Source organism: Triturus cristatus, chromosome 4_1 (assembly GCF_964204655.1).
Source record: "Triturus cristatus chromosome 4_1, aTriCri1.1, whole genome shotgun sequence".
NCBI lineage: Eukaryota > Metazoa > Chordata > Amphibia > Caudata > Salamandridae > Triturus > Triturus cristatus.
This window is the reverse complement of record NC_140585.1, coordinates 617,776,787-617,796,926: the sequence shown is the minus strand read 5'-3', so window position 1 is coordinate 617,796,926 and position 20,140 is coordinate 617,776,787. Positions and strand designations below refer to the sequence as shown.

General features: G+C 46.8%; 1 protein-coding gene across 1 annotated transcript in view; it reads left to right on the top strand.

Moving 5' to 3' along the window:
• The first annotated feature begins 15,682 nt into the window (after positions 1-15,682).
• The window catches only part of RPS16 (ribosomal protein S16), a 31,799-nt gene continuing 27,341 nt past the window's right edge, over positions 15,683-20,140 (top strand). The window contains exons 1-3 of the mRNA XM_085652985.1: positions 15,683-15,809; positions 15,910-15,962; positions 18,202-18,303. Coding sequence (XP_085509111.1) covers positions 15,915-15,962; positions 18,202-18,303 — 150 coding nt within the window. The 5' untranslated portion in view covers positions 15,683-15,809; positions 15,910-15,914. The remainder of the gene's footprint in view (positions 15,810-15,909; positions 15,963-18,201; positions 18,304-20,140) is intronic.

The window sequence follows — 20,140 nt, the reverse complement described above, 5'->3', positions numbered from 1 at the left end:
TCAGGCAACACCAGGGGACAATTAGCAAAGCAGCAGACCTCAGGCACACATGCCTCAGTGGTATCCCCATCCAAGGACTCTCCTGCCCCTAAGGCATCGCGCAAACACAATCGTACAGTGTCTGTGCCCACCAAGGAGGTGGTGCATGCCAAGGGTACACCTGGGAAGGGCTCAAAGGCAGTATCACCAAAAACCTCGACTCCCATTCCAAGCCCAGTGAAGCAGGGGACTGTAGGGGTGACACCTAGTAAACAGGGGAAGGGGGGGCAGAGGCGAAGCAAGGCAAAGCGTTCCGCTGAGTCCAGCACATCACCAGAGGGGCTGCCAGTGCCTGCACCTGCTGCAGCAGTGGTGGTGACTGTGCATGTTGTGCCCACACCACTTCCCATTGATCCAAAGTCAGGCAAGCCATTTAGGATCCCCAAGAAGTGGAAGGGCACCTCTCCACAATCTCCCAGCCACACCGTGACTCCTGTCTGCATGACTCCACCTCCACGTGCCACTACACCACCTGGTCCAAGCAGCCCTCCAGCCTGCCAAGACAATGATCGCTCTACCTCAGCTGTTCTGCTCTCTCTCCCCCATTAAGTGCCCCGACAGTCCCCGAGGCACAGCCAGCTCCCAGTCCACCTGACACCCAAGTCTGAGTGGTAGTCACCCTCACACACCTGTGTCTCACACAGGTGGGCCTGTACTGCACATTGTTGCCCCCGACTGTGTTTCTGACCATGGAAAGGTACAGTCGCAGACATTCCCTGTGCAGCTTCTCATGGACATGCTCTGCACTCTGCCCTGGCCACTGGCCTTGCTGTTATGCCCTTGCCTGTGCAGCTTCTCATGGACATGCTCTGCACTCTGCCCTGGCCACTGGCCTTGCTGTTATGCCCTTGCCTGTGCAGCTTCTCATGGACATACTGTGCACTCTGCCCTGTCCACTGGCCTTGTTGTTCACTGCTGTTTTGCCCTTGCCTGTGCAGCTTATCATGGACATGCTCTGCATTTTGTGCCTTACTCTTCTCATCTCATAGTGCCTATCTGTGCAATTTGTGAATAAAAACAGTTGCTACAGTTGTCTATTTTGTCAGTGTCCTTACTGAATAAAGTTATTTTGCTGTGTGTAAATGGTTTACTGTGCCTCGTGGTCTGTGTGGCCCTTCAACATGGTCAATGTTTGGGCTCACTTGCTCTCTTTTTTCAGGGGTGACAGGGGCTTCAGTTCTTCTTGGCCCAGATACTTGTGGTGGCAATGGTATCAATTTTGATTGTTTAGCAGTAGTCATTTACTTGATTAGTTCATGTTGGCTCTATTGTACACGTCAGGTTGGGGTGCCCTGCCAGCACAGGGTTGGCTTCTGCACAGTATTTCAGGCAGGCTGTCCAGGGTTATCATGTGTGTGTTCTTCCTATATGTGTACCTAGTGGTGTATGTGTGTGGTCATCTTGTGATGGCCAGTCATCCTAGTCCCATGGCTTACTTTACATGTGTGCTGTGGCTGTGTTGTTCTGTGATGGTGCACTTCTTGTGTGTGTTGTGGAATGTTGTCTGTGCATTGTTCTTGAGTGATGAGGTTGTGCACTCCTGTTGTGTTTGTGCTCCCATTGCCTTTCCCCAGTTTAGCTGCACAGGGCATGTTTGTTTTTGTTGTTGTGGCTCTGTGTATGTTTCAGTTGGGTTATGTGTTTGTCTGTTGTATTTGTTTCCACATTTATGGTGACATCCCTGTGTGTGTTGGTGATGTTTGTGGCTGAGCCCAGGGTGTGTGGTTGTTTGTGTGTGTATTGCCTGACAAGTATTGGCAGCCTTCAGTGTGTTTGGCACTGGTATTGTGTGCTGCTGGTGTGAGGGGGTATGTGTGTAGATTCTTACTGGTGTTTGTCAGTCCTGAGGTGTGTAGTGCTGCTGGTGTACTCCTGTGAAGTAGTTGTATGTATGTGTGGCTGGTCCCAGTTTGAGTTCAGGGCCTTGCATTCATCCTTTCATCCTTATTCCTATACACGGTTTGCCTTGCTGTCTCCCTGTGTGGTTGCACTGAGCTGTCTGTGGTTTGATTTCACTGACTGTGCCAGCCATGTGTGCTTTGATGGTGTGAGAGTGTTGTGCTCTGTTCCTTGTGTTGATGTGATGTACACATGCTTGTTGTGTGTCTCCATAGCCTTCCATTTGTGTGCAGCCCACTTTGGTTTCCCTATTTGTTGGGCTCCTTTGCTGTTGACATGTGGGGTGTGTATGTGTGTGTGTGTATCAGTCTGTGATATGTATGTGTGACTGTGCAGGCTGTGTGTCCATTTGGATGTTGCTTCCTTGCATGTATTCATTTGTTGCTTGTTCTCATTGCTTTTTCCCCGATTGTGGTGTAGTGTGTGTTTCCCTGGCCCAGTGCTACTGTGCTGGGTGTTGTGTGTTCATGTGCAGCCACTCCTGCATTGTGTCTCCATGATTGTTGGTTGTGTGGTGCAGGGTATGAATTGCCCTGGCTTGTTGTTGTGCATGGGGTGCACAGGGGGGGCACATGGCATGTGTCTTCATGGGGTGTGCTAGTGTGTGGGTGTGGCCCTGTGGTCTTTGTGCCCTGCGCATGCCTGGCACTGGCCCTGCCTTCTTCATTGTGCATGTATTTGCTTGTGTTCGCCGCTGCGGTGACGTGACCGGGACATTGCTGCATGGTGACAGTAGATGTGTGTCCAGGATGCAGCGGGGTGAATGTGTGACAGGTGGGTGATGTGTGGGTGCCCTTGGGGATGTGTCCCTATCCCCCCTAGAGTGTCTGATGTGGATTTGGAGCCTGTGTCAGGCCGTAGGTTGTGTGTTGTGTTATTGCGTACCTGCGGCGGCTTTCGCGGTGGTCCATGAGTTCCTGGTGATGTAGCAGGTACAGCACTGGAAAGACGTGTAGAGCTGGGTCCAATCAATCGTGTCCGGGTGGTGTGGACCGGGACTCTGGTTTTGCGCTATGCTGTTGAGTGTCCGCCGTCTCTGGTTGGGTGGTGTCTCCGCTGCAGTGCGTCTGCTTGCTTGAGCCATCCTAATTTGTGGATGTCATTCCGCATGGCGGAGGGTCTCCATTGGCTCCCACTGCCGCGGTGGTGGGCGCACTTTGATGGCGGTGCGCGTCGCACCGCGGTGGTCGGGAATTGGCCTATGTTTGACCATACTAATATGGCGGACATGATGTCTGCTGCTAGCGGGCGCAAAAAGGCATTTTTCCGCACCGCCAGAGGAGCGGTGGTCCCACCGCCCTACATCCTAATGGACCCCTTAGTGTCTAACAGGAAAATGATTTTATTCATTTAAAATAATTTTGTGTGTAAATCTTTTAACACCTAACCTAAGCTTTCTTCAAACACATTCATATAAGCATCTAAAATATCCTGCAACTCTTTGTTGTCCCAAGATACTAACAATGTGGGACACAAACGTCTCAACACCATTCTAAAACAACCTTCGTCCTTCCATCTCAAGATATTGTATCCTTTCTTTGCAACATAAACTTGTGTGTGAATTGTTCTCTCCTCATATCCATCATTTTCCCCAAAATATCCAAGCATGTCAATTTTTGTTCCCCCGTATTCCACATGGACTAATATAATTTGGAATTAACATCACATTTGGCCATTCTTCTATAAATTAAATGTCTGAAAAAATAGTAACAGGGAAACTGAATCAGCAGTAAAGCTAATACCTGTTTTCCCTGCAGTGATGTCGCAAACAGGATCACTTTTTTTAGAAATACCCTCTTGCACTGTTAACACACGGCTCAATTTCTCACAACTCTCTTGCCTCTGATCTGACTGAAATTTGCACCCAATTTACTTGTGCATTTCTAGCACCAGTTTTATACATTTTTGCAAAATGTCAAAGCTTTTTACAATTGTTGCAATTTTTATTCCTAGTACAACAATTGCTAGCATTTGGAAGATGGCTGCGAGAGCCACAACTAAAGCAAGTTTTCTATTTAAGTACTACATTCCCACATCCAACATTACTACTTCTAGTTGAAGAAGGCTTTGAAGATTTTATAACAAGAGCAACCACACTCGAAGAAGAATCCATTTCACTTTTATTCAGTTCCTTGGAGGCCACTGTAGAGAGTTCAATCCCTTTTGCAATCTCAATAGTTTCACACAATGTGGGATTCCGGAAACATAAAAGTTGTTCCTGTGTTTTCTTATTTAAATATCTAACAATTATTTGAACCCTGAGATACTGAGCAATAGATCCTTCAAATCCACATGACGAAGATAAAATGCATAGCTCAGTCACATAACTATCGATAGTTTCTTTGCATTGTTGTTTCCGTGTGAAAAATGTTTGCCTTTCCACAACGATAGACTCTTGATTAAAATGATTTCTATTGGGCTCATTAAATGGCAGTGAACCCGCCACCTTGCCGGTGGGTGTTTTTACCGCCATCATGCGGCCATTCTCTGCCCGCCAGATAAGGATGGCGGGTGGACGGAAAGCCTGTCTGCCACGGGTCCGACACAGGAAATCGTTATGATTACCTGTCGGACCCAGAAAGCATATCTACAATGGTGGTGGTGCCTAGCAGGCACCATCTGCCACATTAGGATGCTTCATCCCTGCCAGCCTCGAACCGCCATTCAAATGCTGGCAGAGATTGACTTTGGGGGCCTGTAGCGGGAGTTCTCCAGTTTTGCAATTGGGGGGCACCTGTGGTGCCCCCCAACATTTCCCTGCACCATGTGGCAGGCACCTCGTGGTGCCTGCCACGTAGTGCAGGGAAATGCAAAACTTGCAGTTTTACTATTGCGGCAGATGCTGTAGCCTGCAGCAACCTCCGCAATGGTACACATGCTCAATGCGACCGCCACCATGGCCGTCGCATTGTAATTCCATGTGCGGGACCGCCACCATATAGGTGGCAAGTCCCAATTCCTGTGACGACGGCGGACGATTGTAATGAACCCCTAAGTCTATGAATTGCCTCTGAATATTCATCTAAAGTACCGAATTGACTAATACCAACTTCAGTCTCAGTAAGGTGATCAGAAATATGTAATTCTTCTGCTCCTAGACAACTGTATAGTAGAGCAAACTTTTCATGCTCAAATTTCCTCCCATCAATAGTAATGAGATATCTCTGAAAGCTTCTGTACCACTGCTTACACCCTACATTTGGGTTAGGTCATAAAGACCTAGGCAGCTATGGACCAATGTATTGCACTACCAGTAAGTTCCGTTAAGCATATACAAACGTTGCCCACCTCTATAGATTGGCCACCAAACAATCTAACAATGGAAATTGTACATCAAAGCAGGGAGGCAACACATATATTAAACCTTTTTCAAAAACTTCTTTTTAACAATCAGTCCAATTATAGTTTGGAAGTTCACTCCAGCCAAATTCATTTGGATATTTTCTTTAAACATTTTCTTTATTTACAAGCAACCGACGCGTTTTGCTAACAATCGAACAACAAAAGTGCAACAATGCCACGTTTTCCTTGGCGTGTCCCTGCTGTGTGCTGGCAGCTCACCCAATTCAGTTCAGTGCTGGCTCATTCAGCTGGATCCCAGGTCCCCTCCAATGCCCGGTGGAGTGATGCTGGAAAGCGTTTGTGCTAGGATGCTCAGAGCCTGCATGGCGTCCTCTGCACACACATAAACCAATGTACTGTATCCTTCTCGCTTCAAGTCAGGCTGAATATGAGCTTCCAGCACACAGCAGGGACGCACTGTGGAAAAGCTGGCATTGTTGCAGTTTTGGTGTTCGACTGCAGGAATGTGAAGAGAGGCAAGCAGTACACACAGAAGACACCGGACCCAGGATAAGGAGCAGCATGGCAACAAGCTGGGTGCACTGTCTTGGGGTGCTGGGGGTCTTCATCGGGCAGGTTCTCAGAGCAAGTCCTGATGAAGCTCGATTGTGAGCGAAACGCGCTGGCTACTCGTAAATTAATGTAAATGTTGTACAATCTACATTTGGGTTACCTGGAGTCTACAAAAAACATGGAGGAGTACTAATTCCTTGCATCTTTACTTATACTTCCTTCTTTTGCCAACTTATATACATCTGTCAATAGCAATTAGTACATAAGCTGGCTGTGGTTTCTGTAATATTAATAAAGTAGAAGGTTACCTTAATACTTCTGGCCTCACATCCAGCAATACGTCAAATAACCTTGATACATACATTGTATACCACATTAACATTCCACAACATCACTGTACTGACCTCATCTGCATTATATAACCTTCCATCAGCCTGACAGCTTACTCTTTCTTTGCTGCTTCACAGACAGGTAAGTGACTATCCTTTCCCCTTATCTTTGAGATTGAGTAATTACAATTGCCTTTTTGATGTTCTTTTGTGTATTCTATTGTTTGATGTATAGCGCTGTTTATACTTGTGTTTGCACTTTGCTGTGACATTGTTCCACTATTAATTGTACAGGAGCCGGAAGCCGACTTCGGATTTCTGCGCTCGCTCTGATTCATATGCCCATTGGCCCGTGTTCTGCACTTGATTTTAGGAACGTTAATCCACCGAGTGTGGCGACATGCTGCCCTGCTTCATTCAAGTGGGGAGGGAGAAGGGGAGCAAGGACACGTGGCCATTCACCGCGTTATCCTCTATTTCTACTCAAAGGCCTTCCACACGATGACAGTTTTTTCCAATTCTGGTGCTGGTGACTTGATTGCAATCTGATGAGGCGTGTTTACGCTATCTCGTCTCAGCCCTTTGACTGAGCAGCTCACATTTGACGCCCTGGTCGGTAAAAACTCATCCTGCTGAGTTAGGTTGGTTCACGATATTGCCTGTACCGCTTGTTCTTGTTGTGCCCGTAACTGCTCTTTCTCTGCCCTCCCCCCGCCTCCTGTACTTGCTTTGTGCCCGCTTATTGCCTCTGTTCCCCTCGCTGCCCCCGCGTCTCTGTGCCCGCTTATTGCCTGTTCCCCTCGCTGCCCCGCGTATCTGTGCCCGTTTATTGCCTCTGTTCCCCTCGCTGCCCCGCATCTGTGCCCGGTTTTGCCTCTGTTCCCCTCGCTGCCCCGTATTTCCTTAACCTCCTTGCCTTCTGAATCTTTCGTTGCCCCCTTACTTGTGCCTTTTTGCCTTCTGTACCCTTCGTCGTCGCTCCGCTCCTGCCGCTGCCTCCACTGCGGCCCCGCCCCCTGACTGCCCATCTGCTTCCCCCACCTCCCAGCTGCTCCTCCCTCCCACCTCCCCATATATGCCGGCCGCAGTGCGGCCGTGCCGCTGGCGCGCCTAAAGCAAGACCGTCTGCGCCCGTCCGCGCCTGGACTGCGCCCAGCACCAGAACCCCTGGTCACCGCACCTGCCACAAGGAACGCCGCCACTACGATGCTGGCACCCTGCACGCTCTCAACCCCGGACGGACCCACACCTGCTTCAAGGTCGCCCCGAAACGCACACACGGCCCCTTCACCTGCCGGAACTGCAGCTACACCTGCCTCAGAACCAACCAACCACCGACCAAACAAGACCCCAACCACCTCCAATGCGTACTTCTGAACACCCGCTCCGCATGCAAACACGCCGTCGAGCTCTGGGACCTGCTCGACACAACATCCCCGGACGTCGCCTTCCTGACAGAGACCTGGATGAACGACTCCTCTGCACCCGACATCGCCATAGCCATCCCAAACGGCTACAAGATCACCCGCAGAGACCGCACCAACGGAATCGGAGGAGGAATCGCCATCGTCCACAAGAATAGCATCAGGGTCTCGACTAGCACCGATAACACTCTCAGCACCCCCGAACACATGCATTTCCAGATCCATACAGACCCCAACTCCACGCTTAGAGGCACCCTCGTCTACCGACCCCCCGGACCCCGCCCCCAGTTCAGCGACTCCATCGCCGACTTCATCAGCACGCACGCCCTGATCTCCACCGACTACATCCTCCTCGGAGACCTGAACTGTCACCTTGAGAACAACAACGACAGCAACTCGACAACCCTGATCGATAACCTCGCCAACCTTGGACTGAGGCAAATCTTCACCACGCCCACCCACTCCGCCGGTCACAAGCTCGACCCCATCTTCTCCTCAAGCCCGAACGTCTCCTTCAACCACACCACCGAAGTCCCCTGGACCGACCACCGCTGCATCCACTTCACCTTCCAGAAACCCACCACACACCACCGCACCCAACAGATCCCCCGCTGCTGCTGGAGCAAAATCACCGAAGATCAACTTCACGCAAACCTCGCTCTCAGCCCACCCACCGAACCCTCCAACGCCGACGACGCTGCCCTCAGCCTCAGACGCTGGATCGAGGACTGCACCAACACCCTCGCCCCGCTGAAGATACCCCCCCCACAGAGACACCAGCAAGAGGGCCAGCTGGTTCACCCCAGAACTCCTAGCCTCCAAGCAAGCCTGCCGGAAGCTAGAGAAGAAACAGCACAGCGAGCAGACCCTGGACAGCCTCGCAGCACACAAGGACACCATCCGCAACCACCACCACCTCATCAAGGCTGCCAAGAGGACCTCCTTCAAAGACCGCCTCGACAACAACGCACACGACAGCAAGGAGCTCTTCAACAACGTGAAGGAACTCTCTAACCCCAGCTCCAACACCAACGACATCCCACCATCGCAAGCCCTGTGCGACTCCCTCACCACTTTCTTCCACTGCAAGATAGCAGACATCCACGACAGCTTCAACACCCAGACAGCCCCAACATACAGCAACACAACAGACTCTCCTCACATCATCGACTACGACCCACTGCTAGCCTGGGCCAGCGTGAGCATCGATGGCACCATCAAGACCATGGGCACAATCCACTCCGGCTCTCCGTTAGACCTATTTCCGCACCACGTCTTCAACAAAGCAAGCAGCTCCATCGCACCCCACCTGCGCAACGTCATCAACCTCTCCCTCGAGACCGCGACCTTCCCAGAGAGCTGGAAACATGCCTAGATCAACGCTCTTCTCAAAAAACCCACGGCAGACCCAAGAGACCTCAAGAACTTCCGGCCCATCTCTCTGCTCCCGTTCCCGCCAAGGTCATCGAGAAGATCATCAACAGACAGCTAACCCAATACCTCGAAGAAAACAGAATCCTGGACCCTTCTCAGTCAGGGTTCCACAGCAACCACAGCACTGAGACCGCCCTCATCGCCGCCACCGACGACATCAGGACCCTATTGGACAACGGTGAGACTGCAGATCTCATCTCCTAGACCTCTTCGCCGCCTTCGACACCATCTGCCACCGCACACTACGCGCACGACTCCACGTCACAGGGATCCGAGACAAGGCTCTGGAATGGACCACATCCTTCCTCTCAGGCAGAACCCAGAGCGTCCTCCTCCCCCCATTCCGATCCGAAGCCTCCGACATCATCTGCGGCGTACCCCAGGGCTCCTTCCTCAGCCCGACATTGTTCAACATCTACATGGCCCCGCTTGCACACGTCGCCCGACAGCACGACCTCAACATAATCTCTGCCGACGACACTCAGCTGATCCTCTCCCTCACCAAGGACCCCATCACCGCCAAAACCAACCTCCACGAAGGAATAAAGGCCGTCGTCGACTGGATGAGGGCCAGCCGCCTGAAGCTGAACTCGGACAAGACGGAGGTCCTCATCCTCAGCTCCAACCCCTCAGCCTGGGACGACTCCTGGTGGCCGACGGCACTGGGGACAGCCCCGACACCCACAGAGCACACACGTAACCTGGGAATCATCCTAGACTCAACGCTCTCAATGACCAAGCAAGTCAACGCCATCTCCTCCTCCTGCTTCAACACCCTCCGCATGCTCCGCAAAATCTACAAATGGATCCCAACAGACACAAGAAAGACAGTCACCCAGGCCCTCGTCAGCAGCAGACTCGACTACGGAAACGCCCTCTGCGCGGGAGCCCCGACCAAGCTCATCAAACGACTACAACGCATCCAAAACACCTCGGCACGACTGATCCTCGACATACCACGCCACAGCCACATCAACCCCACCTGAGAAACCTGCACTGGCTCCCCGTCAACAAGAGGATATCCTTCAAGCTCCTCATCCACGCACACAAGGCACTCCACAAGACCGGCCCTGCCTACCTCAACAGTTGACTCTCCTTCTACATTCCCAACCACCAGCTACGATCCGCCGACATTGAACCCCCATGACAAACCCTACCCAAAAACCCCTAAGGGACCCCATGCTGACACCTTTGAAAAACTTGCAAAGTCGATGTCAAAAGACCAGGCTAATAGCACTCCACCTGTCCCCCCTTCGAACCCCAACCCAATGGTGGAAGATACAGACTCTACTTCATCACAGAGTTTAGATCAAGGTGATAAACATGGCCCTAGTAAGCGAAAGCACAAGTCTCACCATATTAAAGTCCAGAAGCAACCCAAGGTACTCACCCTTGAGCTGGATGATATCATACAACCTAGATCTACTGTGTGGCTTCCCCACAAGAGGTAGCTGATGTATGCAATCTAATTTCCGTAAGGGATTTGACAAAGACGTCAGGGTTTGCCTCCTTTTCGAATGCCTCAGAGTTGACTTCCCTGGTAAGGTTACTGTAACCCCTAAAGTGGACCCCACCTTGGTAACCTATCTGAAAAAGTACTCCAAAGATCCGAAGGTCTTGATCACACCTGGTGTAGTTGCCAGGATAAGCTGCTGGATGTCTCTGGTCTAACCAAAATCCTGGAACTGGGCTACCACACCAAAGAGTCGGCAATCCCCATTGACCCTGACGTCTTGGTTAGCTGGGCACATAGGGCTATTTGCCAACTTGGTAATGAAAACTGTGCCATTTCCAGCGAAAGACGCAATTCTGTCCTCCTGAAAATTGACCAAAGCTCACCGAGCTTGTGTCGTCTGATTCAGGCCCTATAGCCCAGAGCCTTTTGTTTGGAACAACCTTCCTGAAGGGGCTGTCGAAGTTTGTTGCAACCTACAGCAACTTGGATAGGGCTGCAGGGTCTCTGAAGAAAGAGTTTAATCCACTTTTGGGCAGGGACGGACGTTTCAGAGGACCTGCGTTCAGCGGAAGCTACCACCAAGGCCCACAACGTGATTTTAACCCAAGGAGGTAAAGGAGAAACCCAAGATTCCGCTTACAATTCCACCTCCCATCCCTTCCATTCTTGAGCGAAAGGGAACCACTGCAGGAGGGGATGTTACAGAGGATCGCATGGATCGTTCCAGGAGTCTGTTTCCACAGGTGATGATTATTCCGCTTTCAGAGATTTTACTGGGGGCAGGACCAGACATTTAATACGAAATTGACGCAAGACCTGTGGGTTCTTGAGCCCATCCAGGGTTACAAGTTAGAGTTTTATAACACACCTGTCAAATCCTCCTTCCCTAGCGCGATGTATTTTCCCAACAAGCGCAAGATTTCCTATCCTCAGAGGAGCAATCCCTTCTGCAAAAAGGCACAATAGAAGTGCTTTTTCCCCACCTGAACTGGTTTCTCAGTTGCACCTTCTTGGTGGAAAAGAAGGGAGGTTCTCACTCGATGTTAAATCTGAGAGATTTCAATGGTTGGGTAGTCTACCGCCATTTCAAGATGGAGGGAAGCCATCTATTGAGAGATATGTTTTAAGGAAATTGGATGGTCCGATTATATCTAAAAGACACTTTCCTAACCATCCCTATTATTCCCCTCATTAATGTTTTCTTCAGTTTCTTTAGCAAGGTCGTTGTTATGAGTTCAAAGTCCTCCCCTTTGTTCTCTCCTCCACCCCTTTGTGCTTCACAATGCTAATGAGACCGGTGGTGGAGTCTCTGCGAGCTTGAGAGGTTCAGCTAATTATATATAATTAGACGACATCGCTATCATGGGCCAGAGTCCTCAGTTGGCACTAACCCATTTAGAGTGGACGATTCGCCTCCTCCAGAATTTAGGTTTCATTATAAATGTGCATAAATCAATCCTGAACCCCTCCCAACGACTAGCGTTCCTATATTTTCAGGTAAATTCCCTTCTATCTCAACTAGTCCTTCCTCCCCAAAACGTCAGGAACATCAAGAAAGAATTGAGGTCAACATTTAGCAGACTGTATCCTTGAGTTTGATAGCTCGCACTGTGGGACTATTGGCCTCATCAATCCAGGCCATTTTCCCAGGTCCCCTCTATTATCGCGCCCTTCAATAGCTAAAAATTCAACACCTCTGCAAGGATCTCAGTTTCTCGAAGCAGCTTGCTCCTTTAGTGGAAGCCCAGCTGGAAATGTCTTGGTGATTGGACCACATGGAAGCCTGAAATGGCAGAGCAATTTTTGGTTCTACTCCAGAGATGCTAATCGAGTCAGATACAAGCCGATGGGGTTGGGAGTCCGCTGTGGTCCACCAGGGGTTGTTGGTCCAAAGCGGAACTGGAGCTTCACATCAATTGCTTGGAACTCCTTGCGGGTTCTCTTGCAATTCGGAGTCTCTCTTTGGAAAAGACAGACTGTTGCATATTGCTTGGTATGGAAAATATCTCTGCAGTACAGTATGTGAACAACTTGGGCAGGAAGAAATCCTGTCTTCTGGCGGAGATAGCCAAAAATATTGGCCATTTTGTCTCCAACATCGAATTCTGATAGTGGCAGAGTATCTCCACGGCCAATGCAATATGACTTCAGATTGGCATTCTCGCCATCTTCTAGACTTCAGCGACTGGAGACTTCACCCAAAATTAGTTCATGTGCTTCACCAACGTTGGGGGCCATGCTTGATAGACCTGTTTGCATCTCGCCTCAATTGTCAACTCACGACTTTTTTCAGTTGGTGTCCGGATCCGGAAGCCCAAGCCACAGGTGCGTTTCTTCAGGACTGGTCTCTCCTCTGGATAAAGACGTTCCCCATTCATGATGATTTCCAGGGTTTTGTTGCAGTTGAGATGCCACAGGGCAGAGCTGCTCTTAGTGACTCCACTCTGGAGACTGCAAGTGTGGTTTCCCATTGTTCTGGAAATGGTCTGTGCCTGTGCAATTCTGATTCCCTTCCGTTGGAACCTCCTTCTGGAACCAGTTGGCCTTCCAAATCCACTGATCCTATCAGAATTCCTCTCGTTGGTGGCTTGGAGGATTTCAGGGAAAGATGGAGACTCCTGGGCCTTTCGCAACAGGCTAATGCTTTTATCTGTCAGGCCTGGTCCTCAGGAACGCACAAGCGATATGCATCAGCATAGAAACGCTGGTGTAATTGGTAACATCATGGACATTTTTCTCTATATTGCTATTTGTATTATGTCAATTATGTTTGGATTTTATATTGCTTCTCTTCCCTGGATCTATTTTTTTTCATTAGCTTGAGATATATGTATGTCCTATTTATGTCCTATTAATATCCCTTGGCAGGTAACACCTTCCTTCCTTTTCCTGAGGGTGGGTTCTTTGCGGTAATTGGTAACATCCACTAGGTGCAGATCCCGTTGGAGCAGATTGTAGCTTAGCATCTGCAGGCATGGCCTACCGATTAGTTAACAATTTTAGCACAGCTATTTCGGCAGGTAATTCCCCTGAATGGGGTAAACTGTCGGCAAGTACCCAGTAGTGTGCAAATTGCTGAGAGGTATTCGTATGGCGAAGCCTCCTCAGCCTAAATATTTTGCTTTATGGGACATTAGCATAGTCTTGAGGTTTTTAGAGTCTTGACCAGACAATAAATACCTGTCATGAAAGCAATTGTCAGCCAAATTGACCATGCTCTTATGCCCGATTTCTTGTAAGCTTGTCTGACGTATGTGCTGGTGGGGACAGTTTTTCCCGCTGGAGTTACCTTTTCGATTTCTAGACAGACTAAATGTAATTCCAGGTAGTATCTTATCCAACTTTTTTCCGGATAACTCAAAACTTTGTGTAGTGCAATGTCTGAAGGCTTATGAGGTGAGTACCCCTAAGTTTGGTTCAGATATGAGTTGTTAATTATTGATTGCTTTGCAAAAGCTTTTTTGTCCAGTGGCCTCTGCCACGCTTGCTCAATGGATGCGATGGCTTCTGAATGAAGCTGGTATAGAGACATCTGTTTTTAGCACCCACTCAAGTAGAGGGGCGATGGCTTCCAAATCATTTGCATAGGGTCTTGTTTGGATGACATACTGAGAGCTGCAGATTGGTCATCTGAGTCTACATTTAAGTCATTTTATATTAAAACAATAGTAGCTGTAGCTTCTGTAATGATGGCTCACCTTTAAACAAGCATCATCGGAGCCTCCGATCCTGTTGTAAAATAAAAACATTTTGCCTTTGTGACAAGAATTTCATTTCTATTAAGGACACCCAGGCGATAAGATTATCCCACCAGTTTATTTGCATACATATGTAATTGAGTGCTGTTTAAAGTGCCTAGATATATTTCCTACCTGTTGATAAAGTGTATGTTGTGAATGACATGATATGATTTAGACCAGTGTTTACGGCTTTTGCTTCCTTGCAGGGAACATGGGTAATTCATATCACGTTGCTCCATATTTCTGGGCATATTCCTTGTTCATATCTTGGTTCTTCATAGGAGGATGGTTTCCCTGCTGTTGCTGACGAAGGCCTTCAGATTCTTAGACCAGAATCATTAAGCTGGGTTCCCGTTGGAGCTGGTTATGCTTCCAATTGGTTACTGATTTTGTCATTTTAGAATCTCTGGACTGTTTTCCATGGACTGGAGTAAAGAAAGAGGAAGCTGTTAGGCTGATGAATGGTTATGTAGGGATGTGCCTCTTTGATTAGACATGTGAATATGATGGGTTCATGGGTTATGTAGTGTTTTTAAAAAATGTAATCTGATTATCTGCTGAAAATAGAGAGTAAAGAGAAGGGTAATCATCGCCTCCATGCCCTTAAAAGAATGGAAAATTCTTGTTGCAAATGCTAGAAAATGTTTTAGCTTACCACACCACGCCTTTAGCTGATATCATTTTTTAGAAAAGAAACATGTTTTCTTGCACAGCACTCCCCCCCCCCCCCCAAAAAAAAAAACACAAAATATATCCATATGTTGACTATGCTCTTGGTTCTCTGCAAATTTGGGGTGAGTACGTTTTGTGGCAAAAAAAATTATGAAGGTTTAAAAATGTAACCTACCCCAAAAATGGACTTGCGATGAGGGGGCCGGTTTTTGGTGTACAGTATCGGATTGCAGTCAGTGTAAATCATAACATAGTTCAAAGGGTGGAAAAAGTCGTTTTCCGTACACCACGGAGGAGAAAGCAGATTGTAGATCATCTTAGCTTGTCTGGGTAAAACCATACTTCTATGTTAGAATCTGATGGCTTTATCTAAACAGAATACAGGCTGTAGCTGCGAAGTAAAAGAGGGACACACGCACGCATCCTTTCTACTATAGAACTAGAGAGAGTTTTCAGTAGCGACTGTCATGGCTGCGAGTTAAACAAGCATGAATACGGAAATTTAGAGGCATCAAATATAAGGTCTATCAGCAACATAATCAACAGAATGCCATAATCAAATATCGTCTTGTATTGGCATACACATAATTAGAACAATAAAACATTTTAAAGTGTGTTTCAAAGAAGTACGTTCAAAAATCTGTATCGACAGGTTTCAAGAGATGAAACTTTTTCCCCGAACCCCCAAGTAAGGCAGTTTGCTTTGAAGAACATAATTAGTGCGGAAACACGAAACAATTTTTCATGAGTCCCTTCGGCAACCTGTCAATCGATGTGTATTATCGGATAATACGAAATATTTTTTTCCATCATGGCCGCCACGTTTGTGAGTTTTTTTCCCGGTCTGTTTACTACGTCCACACTTGTGGGCTTCCGGTGCACGTCTTACCGCACGCTGCCCCTGGTGAGCGACCTCGGAAACCCCGTTCTCTCTTTTCCTGCTCTTGCCGATCACGGAGAGGTAAGAATATTTTTGAGCTCTTTCAGTGCAATTGTTAAAGCTTTTTAGCCGTAACCCGTGACAGCTTTTCCTGACCGTGTTGTTTGTGCCTTTTCTTCAGGAACCATGCCGGCCAAAGGACCACTGCAGTCCGTCCAGGTCTTCGGGCGGAAGGTTAGTGTGGCACGTGCGCGCGCTCTTCCTTCCCGCACCATGACACCTTTCGCAGCGTAGATCCATAGCCGAGTACACATAATAAGATCGCTTGTCTACCCTGGGTTTTTCTCAGCCTTTGTGACTTATTTTCGCAGTATTGGAGGCCGTTCAGCTCCTTTCTCAGTTGGGTTGACAGTTACCTATCTATGTTGCATCCTTTGCATATTTCCCTGTATTAGAAATTGTTGAGTATAGTTTACACTTTCGTGTATTGTCAGAAGAAATGTGTTCTATGCTCTACTTTTTTGTATCGCAACTTAGGCACGCAGCTAGTATTATGGCATTTTAAAACGCAGGCTGTTGTCATTGTATCAAAGCAAAGTATAAAACTAAACCACATGGGACACAAGAAAATGTTGTTACAATTGAAAATTTCACAAATTAGGAATCACAAATCATGGCACCATCCAATTGAGGCTCATCTTACAGAGGAGGACGCCGCTCTGTGCGATCGTTCTTCTCGCCCCACGGACACCAATTGTAGTGTACCCGGCGGGGTGATTAATTCCACATCAATGGGTTATTTCCTGTTGGAAACCTACGTTAGGAACTTAAAAAGTTCAGGGTCTGTAAACTACATGGATTGTGGCTTTACTATGACCAATTGAGACAGCTGCTTGATCAGTACACCGCCAAAATAGTGTACTTATTGTGGTATCAACAGATAATGCTATTTGGTTCATCTACGATTGGAATGTCTTTTGACCGTTGGATGTCTTGACATCGTACCATACTATTTTTTTGCCCTGAAGAAGTCCATGGTTTCCCTGGACGAAAACCGTTGGCTGGTGTTTAATAATATCGAACACAACAATAAAGGAATAATCACTAAAGAAAGTAGTGCTTAAAAAGCAAAGCAGTGGAACAGAGCTGTCAGCAAATCAAAGGGAATGATCCCTGGGAGGGCTGACCCAAAATTGATCAGCTGAGACACCAATAAGAAGTGGCAAAACGGTGACCAAGCCAACCAATTGCCGGCAATGTGCCTGCTCCAAGCCCTCCTCCGTGTTTTTGGAAAGCCCCAATATGCTTTGCAACAGCGCTTGTGCAGTCTAGTAGGCTAGACTTCAGAATGTCATTGTTTACATTTAAATTGCATGATGGAAGTGTATTTTTATTCCTATTTTGCTATAGAAAAAGTACGTTTCTATACTGTAGTAACTTGTACACAGAAACAAATCAAGATTAGTATTTGTCAATTGCAGTGGTACATGTTCTATTCAATCTCTTCTCTCTGTACCTTCAAGACCAAACTAGATACCATCTCTAGGTCTTGCCTGCGACAGTGCTTGCGTTTCCACTTATGAGTGTTGTATATAAAAAGGGGTTTGTAGCCTGCTCCATTGCCTAACATTGTTGTCTTAATTGTTATTCTCATTTGGTACCTTTTAATTGACCAGCGCGTACTGTATTCACTTCCTCTTTTTTCATGCTGGAGCATGAACCAAGCACTGATTGCTTAAGCTTCATTGCAGTCAATTCACTGGTCGTGTTGTGCTTGAGGTACTACTATTATTTTTCCTTCTTCCCTGTCGTCCTTATTGAACCTCTTGCCATGTGTACTAATGCTTTACTATGCCACACACTTCAAAGAAGCCCTTTTCGTCTTTGACGTTAATGATTTTGTGACAACTTCCACTATCCAAATGTAGTTACACTGAGACCTGGGTGCAGCTGCTTTCATTATGATAGATTTTTTTGCCAAATGGCTTTTTTTTAAAGTCTTCACAAGAAGGGAGATTAATTGGTCTTTTCAGTATCACAGTGGCTGTTGTGCCGAGACTTAACAAGCAATGGCAAAGCCAGTGGGTATCATATTTGAGTCCATTGCCTTTTGTTCCTACTGTACAGCATGGGCATTCCTGGCTTGGGTGATAATTTGTAGCCATTCAAAATAGCAGTGTGATATGCCTAAAATTAATTAGACTACAATGCATCCAGGGATAAGTCACTTAAAAAAGCGCACTATCCTTGACTTTGTAATAGCACTTATTAAAATTAGATTTAGCCACATTGCAAACTCTTCATACTGCTGTACAGCGTGGATATAAAACATAGCAAAAGCCTATAGCTCTCACAGGCAAGACCTATTGGCTTTTTCAATGCTTGTTTTTTCGTGCATGGGGTTAAGGTTAGTTATACCTACATTACAATTATTTGCCTTTATAAATGTTCATTGTGTTATATATTTTTACAGAAAACTGCAACTGCTGTTGCTCACTGTAAAAGGGGAAATGGCTTGATAAAAGTTAACGGGAGGCCCCTGGAAATGATTGAGCCTAGAACACTTCAGTACAAGGTAAGAATATTTTTTATTATTTGAGTCTGCAGAATGCGTGCTGTCTTATTTCTACTACTGTTTACATCTCGCCTATGCAACGCATTTGCGGTCTCATCGAGACATGCTGTGTTCAGTACATGCGCTTTCATTCCGCCCCTTGCTTCTGATTTGTTAGTGTGTGCCACCCCCTCACTACCGATTTGTTAAAGTCTGTGTGCTCAGGAAAGCTTGTTTCTCAATGGTTTATTTGCATTCTATTTCCCACCGTCCCCTGTCTTGCTCCTCCCCTGGAGTATTGGCCTATTACGGGTATCCTTCCACAAAAGGGTTTTTCCCTTTTGTGTTTGTGCACTCTTTTAGTTTTTGTTGCAAGTGCGCAAGTTTTCCTGGTGCGGATGCTGCACTTTATCGTTTACAGACGCTCGCTCTCCTCCCTGGTATTTACAAAACATCAGCATTGAAAAGCACTCCACGCGAGCAGCTACATTCCTTATGGAATTGTATTCACTGTCAACTAGAAGTCTGCTTTACGGCTGCCTTGCTCCATGTTGCGGGTGCAATTTTGATGGAAGAAAGCAATGCCGCGGATTCCTCTGATGCAACATTGTCCTCCCCTCCCCCATCCATACCCTTTGTGTTGCTTGTTCTTTTTTTAAAATTCATTTTAAGTGGCTTGTCTGGAATTTGCTAATATGCTTGCCAGGGCTGCATTAACCAGCGTCTCTTTTTAGCCCCGTGGTGAGGATGTCTTAGCTTCTCTGCAGACTCTTTTTTGAAATACAGTTGAAACACGGAAATGCCTTTCCCTCGTCGCTTACAGACCAATATGGTCGACGGAGGCCTTGTGCAAATTACATGTTTTTTTGCTGACTTGAAATATTTATACCCTTTTTAAAAAATATACAAAAAAATACATTCCCTTACCCTTTAAAGCAGCATTACATTAACAACAGATGTTTAACCTAATTAGAAGCCGTTTCACTTACAGGCTGATCCCACAGCTTCGGACTTATTCATTGTTTCAAAGCACTTTTCAAAATGCGTTCTGTGCAACTGCATGCTCAATCTGTGCCTCTTCTATCCACTAACGTGGTATGTTGGTTCATTTACCGCCTTCAAAAAAGAGGTAAAAATACTCCTAATGAACAAATTAACGTCCTAAGACTTGATTCTAGGCTGACATAGTCACTGTTATGATCCTCATATCACTGGCTAACACTTGTGGATTGAAAGAGAATATTACATGTTTATTTCCTCAATACTGACCTAAGGCTCTAACTGTATATAATAATATAATGCTTGGTCGCCCTATGGGATCTTTATAGGTTGTCTACTGGGCACCTATGTTATCTTATACTATTTACCTCTTTTGTAAGTAATGATGAATAACATGCGTGTATACTACTTCATTTTGTATGTCTTTATATCTATATACTGTAAAGCGATCTGATACCCTCGTGGGTCACGTTCGCGCTATATAAAACCTTATAAATAAATAGTATATTGGCTGTGTATTTGGCAGGTCGGTATGGTAGCTTGGCCTTCATTTAGTAACATTCCTGTTTTTATTTCCCTTTAACTCTGCCTTTTTAAACTTAAAGTGTGGGGATCTTTGGAGCACCTCAACCTCATGGAGTGAAAATTAATTTCTTGTTAAACTGATCCTCAGTTTGAAGACAATACGGTTTCTGCAGACTTATTTACTGTTTAACATTAATTAGTTCATTTTAGAAATTTAGTCCTGCAACTGCATGTTTGCAGACTGAAACCGTTTCAAACCACTTTCAAATTTTTCTAAGTGAGATAAAGCCAAGCACCTGTTACATACTTGACTGAACTTTTTTTTTTTTTGCTT